The sequence below is a fragment of the Lichenostomus cassidix genome, chromosome 18 (genome assembly GCF_008360975.1).
Source record: "Lichenostomus cassidix isolate B80296 chromosome 18, HeHo_3.0, whole genome shotgun sequence".
Lineage (NCBI taxonomy): Eukaryota > Metazoa > Chordata > Aves > Passeriformes > Meliphagidae > Lichenostomus > Lichenostomus cassidix.
In genome coordinates this window covers 2,548,101-2,565,208 of record NC_139498.1, presented here as the reverse complement: position 1 = coordinate 2,565,208, position 17,108 = coordinate 2,548,101, and the positions used below count along the sequence as shown (strand labels likewise).

Below are 17,108 nucleotides of genomic sequence, written 5' to 3'. Positions count from 1 at the left end.
CGCACCCCCCCCCCCCCACGCCGCCGGCCCGCGCGGCGCGCGCGCGCGACGTCACAATGGCGCAGCCCCGCCCGCGCGGGCGCACGCCGTGACGTCACGGGGGGCGAGGCGGCGGCGGCGGAAGCGGCGGTCGGGGCCGGGCAGGGCCGGGCCGCGCTGCCGCCCCTCACCGCGCTGCCGCCCCTCACCGCGGCCTCCGTTCCTCAGCGCGGCCTCCACTCGTCACCGCGGCCTCCGCCACCCACCGCGGCCTCCTCGCGGCCTCCGGCCCCTCAGCGCGGCCTGCCGCCCGCCCCGCCGCTCTCCCACCCGCCATGAGCTGCCGGCAGCCGCTGCCGAGCGAGCGGGGAGCGAGGCAGAGGTGGGCGAGCGCAGCGCGGCCCGAGGGCGGGCGGGGGGCAGGAGGGCTGGGCTGAGGGCAGGGCGCTCGGAGCAGCCGCGGGTACCGCGGGGAGGGCTGGGGAGGCCGGGAGGGGTTGGCCTGAGGCGGTGCGGAGGTGAGGGGAGGGAGAGGGGAGCGAACCCCGAGCGCTGCTGCGGGTTAAAGGTTTCGGGGGGAGGTTGGGTGCGTTCGGGAGGTGGAAGGGATGAAGGGGATGAGGAGGATTCGGGGGAGATGTTCGGCGTGGTGGGGGAGGAACCAGAGGGACATGGAGCGGGTGGGAGCTGGGCCGGGGCTGTGAGGCGGTGGGGAATCATAGAGTCAGGGAACGGGTTGGAAGGGTTGAAATCCTTCCCATTCCACCCCTGCCATGGATAGGGACACCTTTTGTAGCCCAGGGTGCTCCAAGCTCCGTCCAGCCTGGCCTGGAGGTGTTGAGGTCACAGGAAGGATCAACAGAGACAATCTAAACAGGGGATAAGAGGGGAATGCCCCTTCCCCAGAGTGTTCCGGGAGAGGGCTGGACAGCGTTTGGTGCCTGTGATCCCAGCGATGGGGAGTGGGGAGGCAGCTCTGGGCTCTAGGCGTGGGCCAAACCCTGGCAGCTGAGGCTGCTGCACAGCCTGGCTGTCAGAAAAGAGCCAGTTATAAATACCTCCCTCGAGTCTGTTTTGACTCATTCGGGCACGGATTAATTTTAGGCACCAAAACGGCTCCATCCCGTGTTTTGGAGGGATGCCGAGATGCTGGCTGACTTGTCATTTTTGTACGGTGGGGGAAATGGTTTGATGTTTGTGTTGAAATCCTGTGGATAGGAATTCTGGGATGCTGCTGGTGATCAGCTGCTGTGTTGATGTCACAGAACCCCAGAATGGTTAGGGTTGGAAAGAACCTTAAATCTCATCCCATCCCACCCTCTGTCATGGGCAGGAACACCTTCCACTGTCCCAGGTTGTTCCAAGCCCTGTCCAACCTGGTCTTTGAGGTCTTCCCTTTATCTCCCCCAATCTGGGAATATTGGCAGCACCTCCACCCCATTATCCTCCTCCAAACTCTGCTTTGCTTTGATGCCTGCAAATTTTTATCCTATTTTTGGATAAAAAATAGGTTATAACTTATACCTACCAGGCCATACAGTACAAGGTGTCATGAGAGAGTGGCAAATCCATCAGAGACGGGGAAGAGTTTGTTTTCTCAGGATGTTTCCTGACAAATCCTTAATTCCACGTGGGAAATACGATTGTTGTGGAATGTGACTCGACTCCAAACTCTATCAGAGTGGAGAGACTAAAGGAAGTCTTTGTGGGGTCAACAGGTGACTAACTGGGTGTTCATTGACAATGTGGTCACTGCCACTCAGCCCAGCGCTGTCCCCAGCCTGTCAGGTGTCACTCTGAGCCCAAGGATTATTTTTAGATGTGCAAGGCTGACAATGGTTAAACGAGTTTATTTAGAAGGATGGTTTTAATGTGAGTCCATGTCCCTTAAACTGATACAAAGCATCTTGTGACCAGGAGGATCCTTTTCTCTGTGCCCTCAGGCAGCAGCTAAAAGGGGAATATGAGAGTCCACAGCACCTCAGGGGTCTGGATACATCCTCCACTAATTTATCAAGTGCTCCTGCTTTTTTTGGGTGCCTTCAGGGAACAATCCAGAAGGTAGACCTGTAAGCTGATCATTTATTTTCTCCCTGGATTTCCTGCAGGAAGAGGAGAAGGAATGGCAATGAAGATGACAGTCACGTTCCCCAGACAAAACGTAGCACCAGGAATACTGTCCTCCAGGACTCGTGGGACACTGAGGTGAGAGCCTTCCCAGGCAAATCCACTGCCCTTCACTGCTGAATTTCAGCAGCAGTTGGAATATCCTGTGCCATTTTTTTTTTAAATTTTTATTTTTAGCTTTGTGTTTGAGGTTGTGAGGTTTGACTTGGTGACATCAGAGGTTGAAATCTGTAAAAGGTGGTTTGGAAATCAGCATTTCGAGTGGACCTGGGTTTTGCTGGCCTGAATATTTCTGGGAATAGATTTCAAATCCTGCTTTGCAGGACTCAAGGAAATAATTGACTGCCTTGTCTGGTTCTGCTGTGTGGGGTGAGCTGTGTCCAGAGCAGAGGAGATGATGAGGGTGGATGTGTCCATTGCTCACTTTGCCTGACCATCAACTTTGCCTTGACTTACAGTGAGGTGATAATTTGTGGTGGAAAAGACAAAACACATTCCAGCCAGGCCTTATCTGATGGGGGAAAAGTGCTCTGACAGAGCTGCTCAGTTTAGGAAAGACTTGTTCTTTCAGAGCTAAAACACTCAAACTCAAACTATTTGGTTTTAACTCATATTTTCCATGTTTTTTTGCCGGATGTGGGATAAACTCTCTTGTTTTCTTAGCCCTCACCAGACAGGTGTGCTTTTGGTGCAATTTGCAAGCCATGAGATTTCTTTTCTTAAAAATAAACATGCTGATTTCCCAACTGCTGCCAGATTTCCTGAGATGTTGCCTGTGTGAATCACCTGAAAAATTCACTGTGAGCAACGTCCTTGTGTTGCAAAACATTCATGGAAAAGAGGGTGCAGAGCAGAGGCTCCCTCCTGGTCTGCATCCCTGAAAGTTAATGAAATTAATTTCTTTCAAGGTTTTGGAAATATCCTTGGTTTTTTAGAGCCTTCTCACTTTGAAGGTGGACTGTAATGAGCAATTACAGTCTGAATTATTACGGAATTAACTCAATTATTCAACTATGAATTGTACTTTGCAGAAAATATTTAGTTGCTGTGTAACTTTCAGCTCCTATATAATCTGGAAATGGTTTCTAATGTGTATTTATACATTCCAGTCGTGAGGGAGACTCACTCTTAACCTGTACAAGTAGCTCATGTGACAGGACACTGCTGGAAATGCTTTAAGAGCTGCTGTCCATCATGAAGGAATTCCCTGGGATTAAAACTGCCCTGCTTGCTGTGTTGCTGTTTTTCCAGGAGGGAGACTTTGCATTTTGGGGTGTGATGGGGAGAAGCAGCCCTGGTTTGTTGCCATCTGACACTGAATCACTTGTCCAACAGGTCAAACCCCTCCGTGTGTGTAGAGTAGTTAAAGGCTAAAGCAGCTTTGAGGCGGGAGGAGGACGGATTTAGTGTGGAACAAGGGATTGAAGTAGGAGTAATGAAATTAAGGATATCAGGAAAACCCCTGATGGTGAGTGGCAGAAGCACCTTTGCTTGTCGTGTAAACACCTGGTGTTTGGGCAGAGCCACTAAAAGCAGGACTGGCACTGGGTTTGTGGCCACACAGGAGGGGTGACCTTAACCCCGGCCTGGTTTTTTGGGTGCTGGGGCATGACTGACCCAGGGCAAGGTCACTGCTCAGCCTAACAGAGACTCTGCTTCTTGCATGCACTTGCCTGGTAAAAGTCTGGTTTTAACACATTAAACCCTGGTGTGAGGCAGGGAGAAGCTCTCACTGCTGAGGAATGTGGACACAGCTTCCCAAACACCACTGGCCCCTTTCTCTGGGGAACAGAATTCCCAGTGTTGTCTCCTGATGAATAGAGCTTTTTTTTCTTTTTCTTTTTTTTTTCTTTTTTTTTTTCCTTTCTTGTTTTCTTGTCAGATCCCTAAACTGAGCATGCCCAGAAATTCAAGCCCCGAGATTAAAATCAGTATTATTCCAACGTTTGGTTGAGGACTTCCCGTGCCAAAGGGAGAAATCTTTGTGCTCATTGTGCACAAGTGCTTCCGATTGGTGTCGCTTGGAAAGTCTCAGCCAGTTGTAACACTTGTGTTTAGTTTCCTGATACTTTGTTGTGTGCAAAGACACCTCTTGCTGGTTAAAAAATCCCTGCTGGTTTTGGGATATTGCCTGGAAAAGGGAGAGTGGGAGCGATTTGTGACTTCCAAGAACACGTGAGGGTCGCTTTTCATCACACCTGCTTTTTGTGCAACATTACCCCAAGTCCTGATTCCTCTGGCCCGTTTCAGCTAAAAGCTGACTGTTTCCTCTTGCTAAGTAAGAACACAACCTCAGGATGACAATCAGGATGACAACCTGCATTTTTAAACAGGACTTGGCTTTTGGCAGGATTTCTTCCCATTTTTTTTCATCTTGCACCTTTTGCTCTGGAGAGTGAGGTGAGAGGAGGTTTTTTCCTTAGTGGCAGTTCAAATATGGGCTTTTCTGTGATGTTATCCCTCAGTCCCTCACTTTCAATCCCACTGCTCACCCAAACCAGATCTGATTCCAAAATATTTGCTGTTTTCTCCCCCTGGGTTGTCCTTTCACCCAGGACAGGCAGCACCCCGACTTCCAACTTTTCCAGGATGGAATCAGATTCTCTTCAGTCTCTATCAGTGCAGCTTTTTGGGCAAATTGCTGTAAGGATGTGCCATTCCTGCTGCTCCTGGAGAAGCAACTCCCAGGTGACAGCCAGCCTGAGGGTGACAGAAACTTCTGCTCTGGGGTTCAGTCCATGGACACGGGGCTGGAACTACAGCCAGCGTTAAACATTAGCAAGGAAGAGCCTTTGCCATGGAATTTCCCTTCCTGCTCAGCCTGTCCTCCCTTTTCCAGGAGGTCAGCTGTGTTGTTTTCCCTGAATTTGGTTAGAAATCCGTTGCTTGCCCCTAAATCAAGCCAGGGGAAATTGTAACGGATCCTCCAAGGGGATCCCACTCGTGGGAATGCTGAGACTCCCCAGTTGTGCTCTGCAGCCTGGGGAATCACCAATGAAAACCCTTTGCTCTCATTTTCCCTTGGAAGGAAGTGACTCTGAGTGCTCTGGCTGACCCTTTCCTTCCTGAATAACTTCTGCAAAGCTGAATTTCTTGCAGTTCCTCTTTGTTTCTGGCTGATGCCAGGATTCCCCAGAGCTTGGAAACACCTCCGGGTTCTTGGCAGAGATCAAATCAAAGTTCTTGTCCCCCTCTGTTGAGGGAAGGGCTGGTCTTCAGTTCTAACTAAAACCAGATCATGGCTCTGTTAAACTCATCTTGGAAGATGTTGAGAGCAGCAGGGGCTCTTTCTCCAGTTCCTGTCACGAGGGATTGTCACAGATCTGCACCTTGATACATTTAACAGGATGTTTGTTTTAAAACATAAAGTGTGATGTTAAGGGTTAATGAGCCCAGTAAACCTTGAAGATGCCCTTTTGATAGTTGAAAATTTTCATAAATGTCACTGGGCTGCTTTCCTTTGCCCTTGTAAAGCTTTGTTGATGCCTGTCGTTGCTGACTTGATGACTTTAAGGATTCTTTTCTTGTCTAATTGTAGTCCAAATGCGTTACAGAATGTGCACCACAGCCTGGGGACATGGTAGGTCTTCCATGTGATTTGGGCAATGCTAAAGGGGTGCCAGTGCTAGTGAATCTTTGCATTAGAGAACTGGAAATAAAGAGGGTCTGACAAACCACGCCTGTCACTCAGCCTGAGGTGTCAGAAGCACGTCCCAGGACACACTGCCAGCTTTACAAACCGCCGAGATGCACAAAAATAATCACTACTAACGGCTGGAAATGTTTGTTGAGATGTGAAACGCGAGCAGCAAAGCGAGGCCAGGTTCTCATTTGGATTTTTACCTTGATTTGCAGAAGGTGGCTGTAACGAAGCTCAGTAAGGAGCGCAGACTAAAAGGAAACAAAGTGTCCTGTGCGGTGGGTTTCTCTCCGAGGCTGCTGTGACCCCCTCCAGCATCGCGTGTGACTCTTTGTGCTGCTCTGCAACAGCAGCTGGGCTGCCCAGCACCACTCCCAGCTCCTCCCTGTCCTTCCGGGGCTCTCTCCCTCTGTAGATTCAGGAACAGGAGCTGGTTGCTCCTGTAGTTCCATCTGTGCTCCCCGGGGAATGACCCCCGCTGTGTGTTTCTCTCTCCTCTCAGCCTGGGGCCCTTGGCTTGGCTTGCTGTGCTCCCACAGAGCTGAAGCATTTTTGGTGCTTAGCAAAACAAAGGGATTTGTTAGGGTTGGATGGTCAGGATCGATGATGGAGCAGTGCTGGGGGGTGTTGTGTTCTACTGTAAACATCCACAGTGCCTCCCTGGGCCTTGGACACGCTGCTGGGTGCAGTTTGCACCGTTCCTGATTTATCCCACATGAGGCCCTTCTGGAAGTGGTGCTGACTGGTAAATCCTTGAGGATTTCTTGAAATTTATCCTCCTCTGCTGTGGCCACAAGGCTTTTACTTCTGTGGCTTAATCCTTATAAAAATGTAATTTTTTTTTAGCTGCTGTCACTTACTCTGGCTGCTTTTATGAATTCATTTATGGGATGGCAGAGTAGCCCCTCGCTGATTGACTCACCCAAATATTTGCAGGTCCTGACCAGCAAATCACACAGAACTAAAATATTCCAGCTGGAACTAATGGAACCTCCCCTTAGCAGCCCTTAAAACGGTGTGAGCCAAGCAGTTTTATGTCTTTGAATCCCTTATGATGATGGCAAATGCTCTTCCAGCCATTCCCATGAAACGTGGTTATCCTAAATGCTGGCAAATGAGCCCTGGCCTGTTATTCCAGTCAAATGCTGAGTATTCTTTGCTGCATGTGGAGTTCTTGGGTGCCTGTTGCTCTTTCACTGTCATCTCAAGTAAATTGGTATGGAATTGCTCTGGAACACTTCCAGCTAACTCTGCCATGGCATACTTAAACTGGGAGAAGAGTAGTTGATGTCAGGGTGTTCAAAGATTTAAAATGGGTGTTGTGTGCATTTGTTTTTAACAGCCTCTTGCTTTGGATGCTTCAGATCTCACTTTAGCCTTGTAGGAAAATGCTTTGCATGGTGCTTCCCTCAAACCTCTGCTAGAGCAGAAGTGCCAAACCTGCCCTGCCTGCCTGTACTGACACGTGCAGCTCCCTGGGAAATGTTCTTTATTTTCCAATTCTCGGATGACTCCAGCAAACTTCACTAGTGCTAACGTGGGGTTGGGGGCAGAGCTGAGGGGTTTTACTGGGAAGGATTGAAATCCAACATCCCGGAGGTCAGTGAACCCCGGGTGAAGGCTTGTCCCTTCAGCTCTGTGACACTGGTGTGGGCAACAACAACCTCTCCATGCCCAGGTGGATTTACTCAGTCCATCAGGCTGGAAATGTGGAAGAGAGGGATTGATCCTAAAGGTTTGCTTCCGTGGGGTGAGGAAGAAGTGTCTGATGTTGCTGTTCACCCTCTGTGTGTCGCAGTCCTCCAGCAGTGACAGCGGGAGCAGCAGCAGCAGCAGCTGTAGCAGCAGCAGCATCAACAGCCCTGACAGAGCAGAGTCCAGCCTCAACCCCAGGATTGCAGGATCCAGCCCTGTCTCCTCCCAGCCCTTCCACGAGCAGTCTGCACTAAGCCAAGGTCCTTACTTCCACATCAACCAGATCCTGAAGGAAGCCCACTTCCACAGCCTACAGAGCCGGGGACGCCTCCCTACATGATGACCCAGCAGCTCCCTGCCTTCTGTGAAGGGACAGCACTGTGTAGATTTGATATTTCAACTTCAAAGTTTGTTAAAATGGAATTGCACAAAATTGCCTGTTGCCTTTTCAGTCTATATTTGAAATAACAGGTTAACAGGAGATTGTTTACTTGTGGTTTGCTGCACTATTGCAATGCAAAAGGGGCTTTGAAGCAATTTTTATAGGATTCTTTTTGGGGTGGTTCTAAAGTACGTGGCGAGAGGAGACTGAGGAGTCCACATGTGTGTTATAGGATTGCAAACTGTCCAATTCCAATCGACTGCCTAATCTGTTTGTTAGCAAGTTGTTGCTTTCTGTAAAGTTCTCTTAAGCGTTCCTCTTCAGTTTTATAAGTCTTTTTTTAATTTCAATAAACTAGTTAAAAAATGATTCGGCAACATAATTTTTTGAGCATTTAGAGTTAGTGAGAATAGGAGCAGTGAGTGCAGAGCCTTAGGCCTGGCCAGCTGTGAGCTCCCACCCAGCTCAGGGTGATGAGTCTTCTCTCATGAGCTTCACTGCTGCAGGGCTGGAAGGAAAATGTGAAATTAGAGGCAGGACAGGTCGGGCAGGTGCTGCAGGGGCCACTCAGAGCAGGGTGGTGGTGCCTGGTGGACACAGGAGTCTTAGCCTGCTCCAGCACCCCTTTCCAGCTGTGAAATGTTTTGTTTTCTGTTAGTGTGTAGGTTGTTTTGGCATTTTTTTTTCTTTAATTTGACTTCAACAATATAAGGATAGGAGGTGAAAGAGCAGAATAGCTCTGTTCCAGCAGCCAGGGGACAAGGACAATCCAAGCTGTGCCTGGTTCCAGTGACACACCCTGCTCTGGCTGAGGATGGGAAGTACTGACAATCCCGGAGGTGTCACCGCTCCTGCCAAGGGGACAGAGAGATCTCAGTGAAGACAAACACCCAGAGCAGTTTTATTGGTTGCTGCCTCACTTGGTCATGCCCGAGAGCCAGCCCAGCTTGAAGAGGGACGGTGCCACCGTGTCCTCGTCCTCGGTGACGAGCTGCCGGAACAGGGAGCCTGGGCGTGCCGCCTCGTCCTCTCTGGGCAGCACGGGAGCTGCAGCCTGGCCCTTTGGAAAGACAAAAGTGACTCTGACCATCACAGCACCCCCTGGCTCCCTCCATGCCCTCCCTCATCAACAGGAGCTGCGAGGGGCAGCCAGAGCCACCCCCGGAGCAGTGTCACTGCTGGGGTTAGTGACAGACACACACGGGGCCAGCAGCACAGCACTCAATAGGCACTCAGTGCTCTGAAACCCCTGAACATTCAGCAGAACACTCTGAGCAGCAGGGCACGGGCTGTTTCTCTCAGAGCAAGGGATCACAGCGTGCTAGGAGCACAGCTGGTGCCCTTGCAGGAGCTGTTCTTGGAGAATTACGGATTTTAACCTCTCCAGAAGTGTTTTAGCATTGAAGAAGGAGCAAGCATCTGTCAGGGATCCTGGGAAGTGTGGCTAGCACAGGACACAAGGCTGCTGAGCACAGCACAGCAGCTGAGGGGAGTGACAGGACGAGCCAGACATCACTGCACACTTCTACTGTCTACTCCAGCTGAGCTGTGAGAGGTAAGGAATACCTTTCTTGGGAAGTTCTGGGTTTTTAAACACCCCTTCTGCTGGGTCTGGTCCTTTATGGTTCCAAGTAATGGAGAAGGAGAGTTGCAAATTGAACATCATCTCAAATGACACTTGGTAAAACCAGACTTTAAACTCTTGTCTTGGTTCTTGTCAAGACTCAACAACTTGTCCCAGTTGCCAAGACCACCACAAATGGTTTGGGTTGGTAATAACCAAAGGAAACATTAATTGCTGCTTCCCACAGCAGTGAGGTATTCCCTGGCTCTCACCCCGCACACAGAGCTTCATCTAAGCAGATGTTTTAAACTGGGGGAAATGGAGCAACAGAAAGATTGGCTGCTACAACTCAGCACCAGGAGAGCAGCAGGACACTCCTCACACAGCTGGGGTACCTGGCCAGGCCTCCTCGGGGTTACAGGGCAGCATCCCACTGGAAAGGAGGTAAATTGTTAGCTACTGTCCTTCTTGCAGCCTTTCTTGCAGCCCCTATTTAATGAGTTGTCTTTGATGCATTGCCCTCATCCCTGTAAATCCTTGCTGCCTGTGCAGGGTGGTTATTGCCTGCAGAGCAGTGACCCCAAAAACACAGGGGCAAAGGGTGAGGTTTTGGAGGGTCCTGGAGAAATCCAACCCATCTCCTGCTGTGCTGCCGTAATGATTCATTTTACTGAAAATAAAAATCAGGTGAACTAATGTTTGGCTACTTCCTTCTTTCCCCACAAGCTCGAGTGTTGGGGGGATGATGAACATTGGGAAAATATTCCTATTTTTACAGCTCAGTTGCACCAACCTGGACTCTTTCTGCACTCCTGGCAGTGGATTTGCTCTTCCGGGAGCTCGACATACTCAGTGGCAAAAGTCCAAACCTTAAGAGATGAAAGGAAGAAATGTGGGAAGCAGCCATTCCAGAGCAGCTTCCCAGAGGCAGGAGAATGCCTGGAAGAGCTGGGTGCCTCACCTGATCTGGCTGGATGCTAAGGGCAGGATGTTGTGGAGCTCCTGCGAGCTCAGCACGCTGCCCCGGCTCGTGTACTGGTTCTCTGTCCCAGTCAGCAGGCCAAAGAGAACCTGGAAGGCACAAGGAGCTGCTTGGATTTGGGGAAGAGAGGCTGGAAGGCACAAGGAGCTGCTTGGATTTGGGGAAGAGAGGCTGGAAGGCACAAGGAGCTGCTTGGATTTGGGATTCCTGCAGAGCTGACCCTGCAGTACACGGTGAGTCCATGGGCATACCATTGGCACAGAGTTTGAACATGAAGTGTTTCCCTTCCCCCTCTTAACTCTCGTGTTTAATTATTCCCACAGTTGAGTCCCAGACCTGTTTCAGCACTACTTAACCCAATTAGTGTTGCACAGGCTCCAGTGAATCCGGTTAGATAAAGTTCAGCCAGCCCCACACACGGTGCAGCCGGCTCAGCCTGCTCCTCTTATCTTCAGCTGAATGCTCTTCCCCTTTCCAAGGAAGTGCCAGTGCTTATCTCGAGGCATTAAGCAGTTGAAAGCCACCCCAGCTGCCCTGCAGAAGGTGTTTGCAGCCCTGCTCCCTACCGAGGTTCTCTGCACCAGGCGGTTCAGGTTGCTGTTCAGGTGTGGGGTGAAGACATCCAGGTCGAAGGGATCGATGTGTCCCTCCAGGAAGTCGATGACCTTCTCAATTCTGTAAGCAGAGCAGAGGGCTCCTGTCAGGAGTGACATCCTGGTGATGCCAGCTCTGAAGCAGCCAGGGATTTCCTGTCTGGGGTGACTGAGCAGAGCAGGAATTACTCAGCAGAACAGCAGCTGCCCCAAGGGTTTCCAGCTCTTGCACAACCCCCAGCAGCAGGAACCTGCTCCCTGTGGTGCCCCCTGGAGAGATGGCTCAGTGCTCCAGGCTGGAGCTTACACAAGGCTTGAACTCGTGGCTGGAAGCTTATTTTCTCTCCAGGGGCATCCTCTGAGGGTATCCCTACGGACACAAGGAGGGGGGACCAGCCCACTGCCTCAGCCCTTGGCCACAGAATCCCAGCCCTCCTCTGTTTTGAGGATGAGCTCAGTGTTGGTGCAGTGTCAGAGCTTGGAGCCTGCACTGCTTTAGGGCTCCCCAAACTGCTCCTGAAGGATGTGAACCCCAGAACGTGCAGTACCTGGAATCCTGTTTGATCCTGCTGGGTTTTGTGTCCTCACTCTTGGCTGTCAGGATGATGCTGAGGTACCTCAGGTCGTAGAGTAACTGCAGAGCCCTGCTCTGGGTCAGGGGGAAGCTGTCTGGGCTCTGCAAAGGGACAGGCAGGAGTGAGGTCCTCCCTGGCACAGGGGAGGCTGCCCAAGGGGAAATGTTTGAGAACAGCCCCAGGCACAACCAGAGTGTGAAATCTGGTGTCTTTTCCCCTTCTGCCTCAATTTTGGGGGAGACAGGGTGAGTGTAAGGGTGTCCCCTTTCCAGCTATCATGGACAGGCACTTCCTGTTCCAGAAGCTGGATGTGTCCCTACATTCCCAGCCACCCTCCCATCCCACACCCAGCTACCTTCTCCTGCTTCTGCTCCACCAGCTTCTCATAGGCAGTGAGCACCTCTGCCATGCAGCTCCTCAGCAGCTCCTGCAGGGTGACCTTGGGCAGGGTGTGCCCACCGACCCTGTTCACCTCCTGGCACAGGCTGAACAGGAGGCACTGCACGTGCCACGAGGGCTGAGGAGGAGAAAAGTGTTTATTTTCACGTGGTCTGTAAGCTCTGTTCCCTTCCACGTCCCTTCAGATGGGTGCTGGGAGTGTCCCACTTCCCACCAGCCACAAAGCTCTGCCCCACAGCTTGGCTCAGGCATCTCACAGGGTCTGATGTACTGACACCCCAGCTTTTGGGTTACAGCAGCTCCCAAAGGCCCAAAAAGGCTTTACCAGAGGTGTTCATTGAGTGCAATGAGCAGAGAATTGAGCAGGGAATCCTCTGTCACCACAGACCCTGCTGTGCCCACCCACTCCCTGGGGCTGTTATTCCCTCATGCTTCTCCTGGGCATCCTGAGTTCTCATCCAGCTGCTACTTCCCTCAGAATCCACAGAATTCACTGGGTAAGGTTCACTACATTTCCCTGTCCAGCCCCTCCCTGTGCTGTGCAAACACAGAACTCGTTCCAGGCCTGGCCCTCCTCCCCCACACCACTGCCACCTGCTCTGTGGTCCTTGCCTTGCCACCACCACACCCCTGGGAAGCCACATGCCTCTGTTCCCTTAGGATTCCACAGTCCCACTGCTGCAGCACTGTCCTTCAGCGCATCCAACTTCCATGAAATCTCTCTCCTGGGACCTCTGTGTTTAAATCAGGCCTAAGTCCTTCTCTGGCTCAGTTTTACAGAATCTGGGCCAACCTTATTCATAGAGATAAACACTGACAATGACCTATTTCCTTCCTCTGACCTCTGTCCTCATGAGGTGAGTATCTCAAAGAGCACCAGAGTGTGTTTGTCCTCTGCTTGTGAACCAAACAACCTCCCCAGCAGCTCAGCAAGTGGTTCTGGCACACAGAGCTCTGCTCCTCCCACAGGCTGCTCCTCATACCTGCACAGGCAGCCGGATCTTCGACGTCACGCTGCTCCCAGACTCAGTTTCCTCCTGGATTTCAATCTCATCCCAGTTGGTGGCTGTGGCCAAGACAGACCCAGCCGTGTCGAGCAGCAATGTGTGGGTGAAGCACTGAACCAGACCCTGGAAAGTGAAAGCCCCAGTCAGTTACAACAGGACAGTTCTAACAGGACCAGGGACAGCCAGCCCACCCTGCCTGTGGTCTCCTGCATCCTCCCCAAACTGAAGGATTCCCAAAGTGAAATCTTCTGGAGACCATCCCACCCCTCTCCAGGTGGGCAGCAGCATGGGGAGCTCTCAGCAGCCAGTGCTGACCCCAGGGAGAGAAACCCTCCCAAAAAATCACCTCTGAGGAGGGAAACAGCTCCTTACTTTGGTGACAGCTGAGCTCCAGATCTGATAAGCCAACAGGCTCTGCTGCAGGAGCTCTGCCTTCACCCCCTGCCACTTGGCCAGCTCGGGGGACACTTCCTGGGCTTTGTTCTTGCCCAGTTTCTTGGCAGAGCGTGGTTCTTTGGGCGCCGACTCTGCACCGCCCGCCTGGCCCAGGACACAGCGCTGCAGGTGAGGGCACAGCTCGGGCAGGGCCTGGCACAGCCTCGCCATGAACAGCACAGCGTTGAGCTTGGCATCCCCAGGAGGGTCCAGCTGGCTCTGGGCACTCTGGAGCTGCTCCCGGACACAGCCCAGGACGTTGTGGATGCAGGTGACACAGTGGTCACGGAGCAGCCCCTGCACGGTGCCGGCGTCGGCAAAGCGGTCGAAGGCAGAGCGCGGTGGCACCGCAGGCTCCTTGGGGACAGAGTCATCCGTGGGGAGGTAGGACAGGACATCCTCCAGCCTGGCCTTCAGCTTGGAGTCCAGCGTGGAGCAGAAGCTCTGCACACACGGGGTCAGTGCCTGTGCCTTCATGGCCAGCCCGCTCCTGGCGAAGGGCCCGCGCTGCCCCACGCTGACCCACGCCGCGTCCCCGGGCAGGTCCCCAGGGCTCTCTGACCACAGGAACAGGGCCACGTTGTGTTCCAGCTGGATCTGCTTGCTCAGGGCACAGCTGCCAGCTTTCACTTCCAGCTCCTGCAAGGCTGAAGCCAGCAGCTGCTTGGAGCTGCTTGAGATGGAGTCGAAGCCTTCTTTGGTCAGAGTCTGCAATAGAAGCAGGAGGGAGAAAAAGTTTTTCAATATGCCACTTAAACACACCTTTGGTGCACTGTGGGCTAGCTGAGACAACAAAAGGGTGCACAGAGTGCCCCCCACAGCACAGCACCCACCTGCAGCCTGTCCAGGAAGAGCTGCTGCAGCAGTTCCTCCCAGAAGGACACGGGTCTGTCCAGCAGGCGACGGCACACGGCCTCCCAGTTGTGGCTGCTGGACTCGCTGGAGAGCAGCTCCCACACGGCATCACGGATCCCTGCCAGCCCCTTCATGCTCTTCACGTACACCAGCAGAGTCCTGACCCCTGCCCTGATGTCGTCGCTGCACCTGGAGGTAAAGTTTCACCTTTGTGAGGGTGGGGAGGCCCTGGATGTGCTGTGCTGCCTCTGCCTGCTTAACTGAGGGTGGAGGATGAGGAGGAAATCAGCCTGGTTGGGACTGCCTTGGCCCAGAGACCACACAGTGCCAGGGAGAGCCCTGTCCCACTCACATGCTGATCCACTGCTGCAGGGTCTCCCTGAGGTACTCCTGGCTGATGGGGTGTGCCAGAGTCCGCAGGGCCGGCTGGAATTCCACCACGGATTCCGGCAGGTACTTGAACCAGCTGCTCAGCTTCAAATCCTCCTCCAGCACCCCTCCTCTCCCTGGAATCACAGTCAGGGATCAGCCCAGCTCAGGGCACCCTCCTGCCTGCACACCTGGGCAGCGGCAGGGCTCACCTGCAGGGTTCTGGCCCGTGGTGCTCTCCAGGGTGGAGAAGAGCAATCCGCAGGGCAGGGCTGGATCCAGGGCCATCCCCTCAGGCACGGTGTAGAAGAGAGCGTGGGCCTGGTACAGGGTGGTGGTGAGCAGCTCCATCAGGGAACACACCTGAGCTTTGATCCCTGCACCTGCAGAGAGATGGCTTTGAGCCCTTCAGCACTGTGTTCCAAGGCCTGTGGTCCCTTTCAGGGAAGTGCTGGAGGGCAAAGGACTCAGCCTTCTGTCCCCCTGCTTCCCCATTACAGGTGGGCTTGGTCCAAACCTCTGAGAACTGTGAATTTTTGTGCTATTTTGCAGTGTCACCACGAGATTTATGGAATCACCCATCCCTGCTCCGGGGGCACGAGGAAATGAAAGGAAAGCTCACCCTAACCTCCCCAGGGAGCAGCCCGTGGCACTGACCGTGGTGTGGCTGGTTGAGCAGCTGCTGGATGGCCAATTTCCTGGCCAGCAGGAAGTCAGCCAGGGCCTGGCGTGGGGAGCTGTCCTCCAGCAGCATGATGGCACACAGGGCTTCTGCCACCGCCTGGTCCGAGCCCGTCCGGCAGCGCAGCAGGGCCTTGCTCTCCTGCAGGATGGTGGATCTGCCACGGGAGCAAGCTGGGAATCACTGCCTGAGCCACACATTCAGGTGGGGCTGTGTGGGGACTGCCAAGCCAGGGTGTTGCTTTCCCCATGCTGTCCCACATATTACAGGACTGGTGAGATGGTTTTTGTCCCAGGCTCATGGAATGGTTTGGGTTGGAAAGGATCTCCCTAAATCCCTGTTAGTCCTGTCCTGTCACCTGATGGAGCTCCCTGCTCCCTGCCAGCTGCAGCTCCCAGGATATTCCCTCAGATCCCTCTTTGCCTGCCTGCTGACTTTCCAGGGGCATTCCTGGAGCACTGTGCTCCCAGCTTTGACACCTGCCAGCCTGGGGATCCTGCCAGTGGCTTTCCTGTGCAATCCAGCTGCAGCTGCCCCAGGCAGAGCCTCTTAGGACAGGTTAAGAATTCTCCCACCTTGCTGCAGCCAATTTCTGTCCTGCCTTCCCTGGGCTGTGTCTGAGCAAGTCACACTGAGGCAAATCAGGGAATGGTTTGGGTTGGGAGGGAACTTAAGGATCCATCAGTTCCAAACCCCTTCCCCCTAGAAGGGGCTGCTCTAAGCCCCATCCAGCTTCCAGGATGGGGCACTGGGACATTTCCAGGGATGGGGCAGCCACAACTTCTCTCGGTAAGGGACTCACCCCTCCTCATCCACCCCTTCCCACCTCACCCCTCTCTGTCCCTCCCTTCCCATGCCCCATTCCCAGCGCACCTGAGGTGGCTGGCAGCCGCCACTTGCCGCAGCAGGATGGGGAACCGGGCGAGGATGGGGCTGGAGCGGGCTCGGGGGCCATCCAGCTGGAGCTGCCGGCGCAGGTGAGCCCCGAGCAGGTGGAGCCGGGCAGCGGGCAGGTATCTGCCTCCCTCCACAGCCCCCCAAACCTGCTCGGGAACCTCCAGCAGCAGCTTCAGCTGCGCCGCCGCCCCGTAGAAACTGTGGTGAGCTGGTGGGCGAGCCTGGAGAGGAGAAAGAGGGGATGAGGGAATGGAAAGGGCGATAAAAGGAGCGAGGAGGGGAAGAGCGGGTGCGGGGAGAATAGGGAATGAGTGGAGAGAAGAAGGGGAAGAAAGGGGGAAAGAGGGAGTAACAGGGGGAGAAGGGGCCAGGGAGGGAGACGGAGCGGGGGGAAAAGAATGGGGAAAGAGGGGACTCGGTGACCCCTCACCGTGCTGGCGGGGCCGGGCCGGGCCGTGCCGCCCCTCTGCAAGCCCCTCACGGCGCCCAGCAGGCGCTCGGAGCTCCGCCGCATCTCGGCGATGGTGTCGGCCGCCTCGATGAGGTCGCGGTAGCGCTCGCCCACCATCTGCCGCAGCTCCTCCCGCTTCTGCTCGATGCCGGCGCGCAGCCGCCGCTCCACCGCCCGCAGCTCGGCCGCCGTGTGGGCCTCGAACAGCGCCTCGGCCTCGGCGCCGCGCGCCGCCATCGCCGCCACGCCACCGGCCACAGCGCCGGGCCGCGCCGGCAGGGGCACCGCCGCCGCCATCTTGGTCACGGGAAGGGGATGGCGCTTCCGGGCGTCACCGCGGGGCGCCGCCGCCATCTTTGTGTCGGGCAGAGCCGCACCCGGGTGCCGTTGCCATGGCGCCCCCGCCGCCATCTTTGTGCCGGGCAGCGCCACACCCCAGTGCCGTTGCCATGACAGCGCCGCCGCCATCTTTGTGC

At 54.1% G+C, this 17,108-nt stretch overlaps 2 protein-coding genes and 1 long non-coding RNA gene across 7 annotated transcripts; 2 read left to right on the top strand and 1 right to left on the bottom strand.

Moving 5' to 3' along the window:
- Window positions 1-89: 89 nt before the first annotated feature.
- Window positions 90-8,192, top strand: VCF1 (VCP nuclear cofactor family member 1). Of its 3 annotated transcripts, XM_085077397.1 has the most exons (5): window positions 90-361; window positions 2,088-2,184; window positions 5,645-5,686; window positions 5,962-6,024; window positions 7,545-8,192. In XM_085077397.1, exons 1-5 carry the CDS (start codon window positions 315-317, stop codon window positions 7,779-7,781), a joined length of 486 nt encoding a protein of 161 aa, XP_084933523.1. In that variant the 5' UTR covers window positions 90-314; the 3' UTR covers window positions 7,782-8,192. The 3 variants fall into 3 exon arrangements, with proteins under 3 accessions (XP_084933523.1, XP_084933522.1, XP_084933521.1); XM_085077396.1 differs by lacking the exon at window positions 5,962-6,024; XM_085077395.1 differs by lacking the exon at window positions 5,645-5,686 and having other exon boundaries at window positions 91-361.
- Window positions 8,193-8,700: 508 nt separating this feature from the next.
- On the bottom strand, window positions 8,701-17,005 carry COG1 (component of oligomeric golgi complex 1). 3 transcript variants are annotated; one of them, XM_085077392.1, is made up of 15 exons: window positions 16,612-17,005; window positions 16,158-16,402; window positions 15,260-15,441; window positions 14,815-14,985; window positions 14,586-14,739; window positions 14,212-14,422; window positions 13,316-14,086; window positions 12,920-13,066; window positions 11,893-12,054; window positions 11,511-11,638; window positions 10,936-11,122; window positions 10,349-10,458; window positions 10,181-10,256; window positions 9,783-9,820; window positions 8,701-8,883 (listed from the first exon to the last, which is right to left on the bottom strand). In XM_085077392.1, exons 1-14 carry the CDS (start codon window positions 16,984-16,986, stop codon window positions 9,803-9,805), a joined length of 2,937 nt encoding a protein of 978 aa, XP_084933518.1. In that variant the 5' UTR covers window positions 16,987-17,005; the 3' UTR covers window positions 8,701-8,883; window positions 9,783-9,802. The 3 variants fall into 3 exon arrangements, with proteins under 3 accessions (XP_084933518.1, XP_084933516.1, XP_084933517.1); XM_085077390.1 differs by lacking the exon at window positions 9,783-9,820; XM_085077391.1 differs by lacking the exon at window positions 9,783-9,820 and having other exon boundaries at window positions 10,936-11,044.
- Window positions 9,044-13,023, top strand: LOC146429394 (uncharacterized). Its single transcript, XR_014855561.1, has 3 exons — window positions 9,044-9,378; window positions 10,166-10,602; window positions 12,906-13,023. It is a non-coding gene; the product is annotated as an uncharacterized LOC146429394 (long non-coding RNA).
- Window positions 17,006-17,108: the final 103 nt, after the last annotated feature.

What these genes read in the sequence shown, in the direction of transcription:
- COG1 (XM_085077390.1), bottom strand. Translation starts at nt 16,986, where the DNA reads ATGGCGGCGGCGCCCCGCGGTGACGCCCGGAAGCGCCATCCCCTTCCC. An exon ending in CACGGGCCAGAACCCTGCAG is followed by an intron (nt 14,740 to 14,814) that starts GTGAGCCCTGCC and finishes CTGTGATTCCAG; the next exon opens with GGAGAGGAGGGGTGCTGGAG. An exon ending in TTAGCATCCAGCCAGATCAG is followed by an intron (nt 10,257 to 10,348) that starts GTGAGGCACCCA and finishes TCATCTCTTAAG; the next exon opens with GTTTGGACTTTTGCCACTGA.
- VCF1 (XM_085077397.1), top strand. Translation starts at nt 315, where the DNA reads ATGAGCTGCCGGCAGCCGCTGCCGAGCGAGCGGGGAGCGAGGCAGAG. An exon ending in GAGCGGGGAGCGAGGCAGAG is followed by an intron (nt 362 to 2,087) that starts GTGGGCGAGCGC and finishes GATTTCCTGCAG; the next exon opens with GAAGAGGAGAAGGAATGGCA. An exon ending in GAAACAAAGTGTCCTGTGCG is followed by an intron (nt 6,025 to 7,544) that starts GTGGGTTTCTCT and finishes TGTGTGTCGCAG; the next exon opens with TCCTCCAGCAGTGACAGCGG.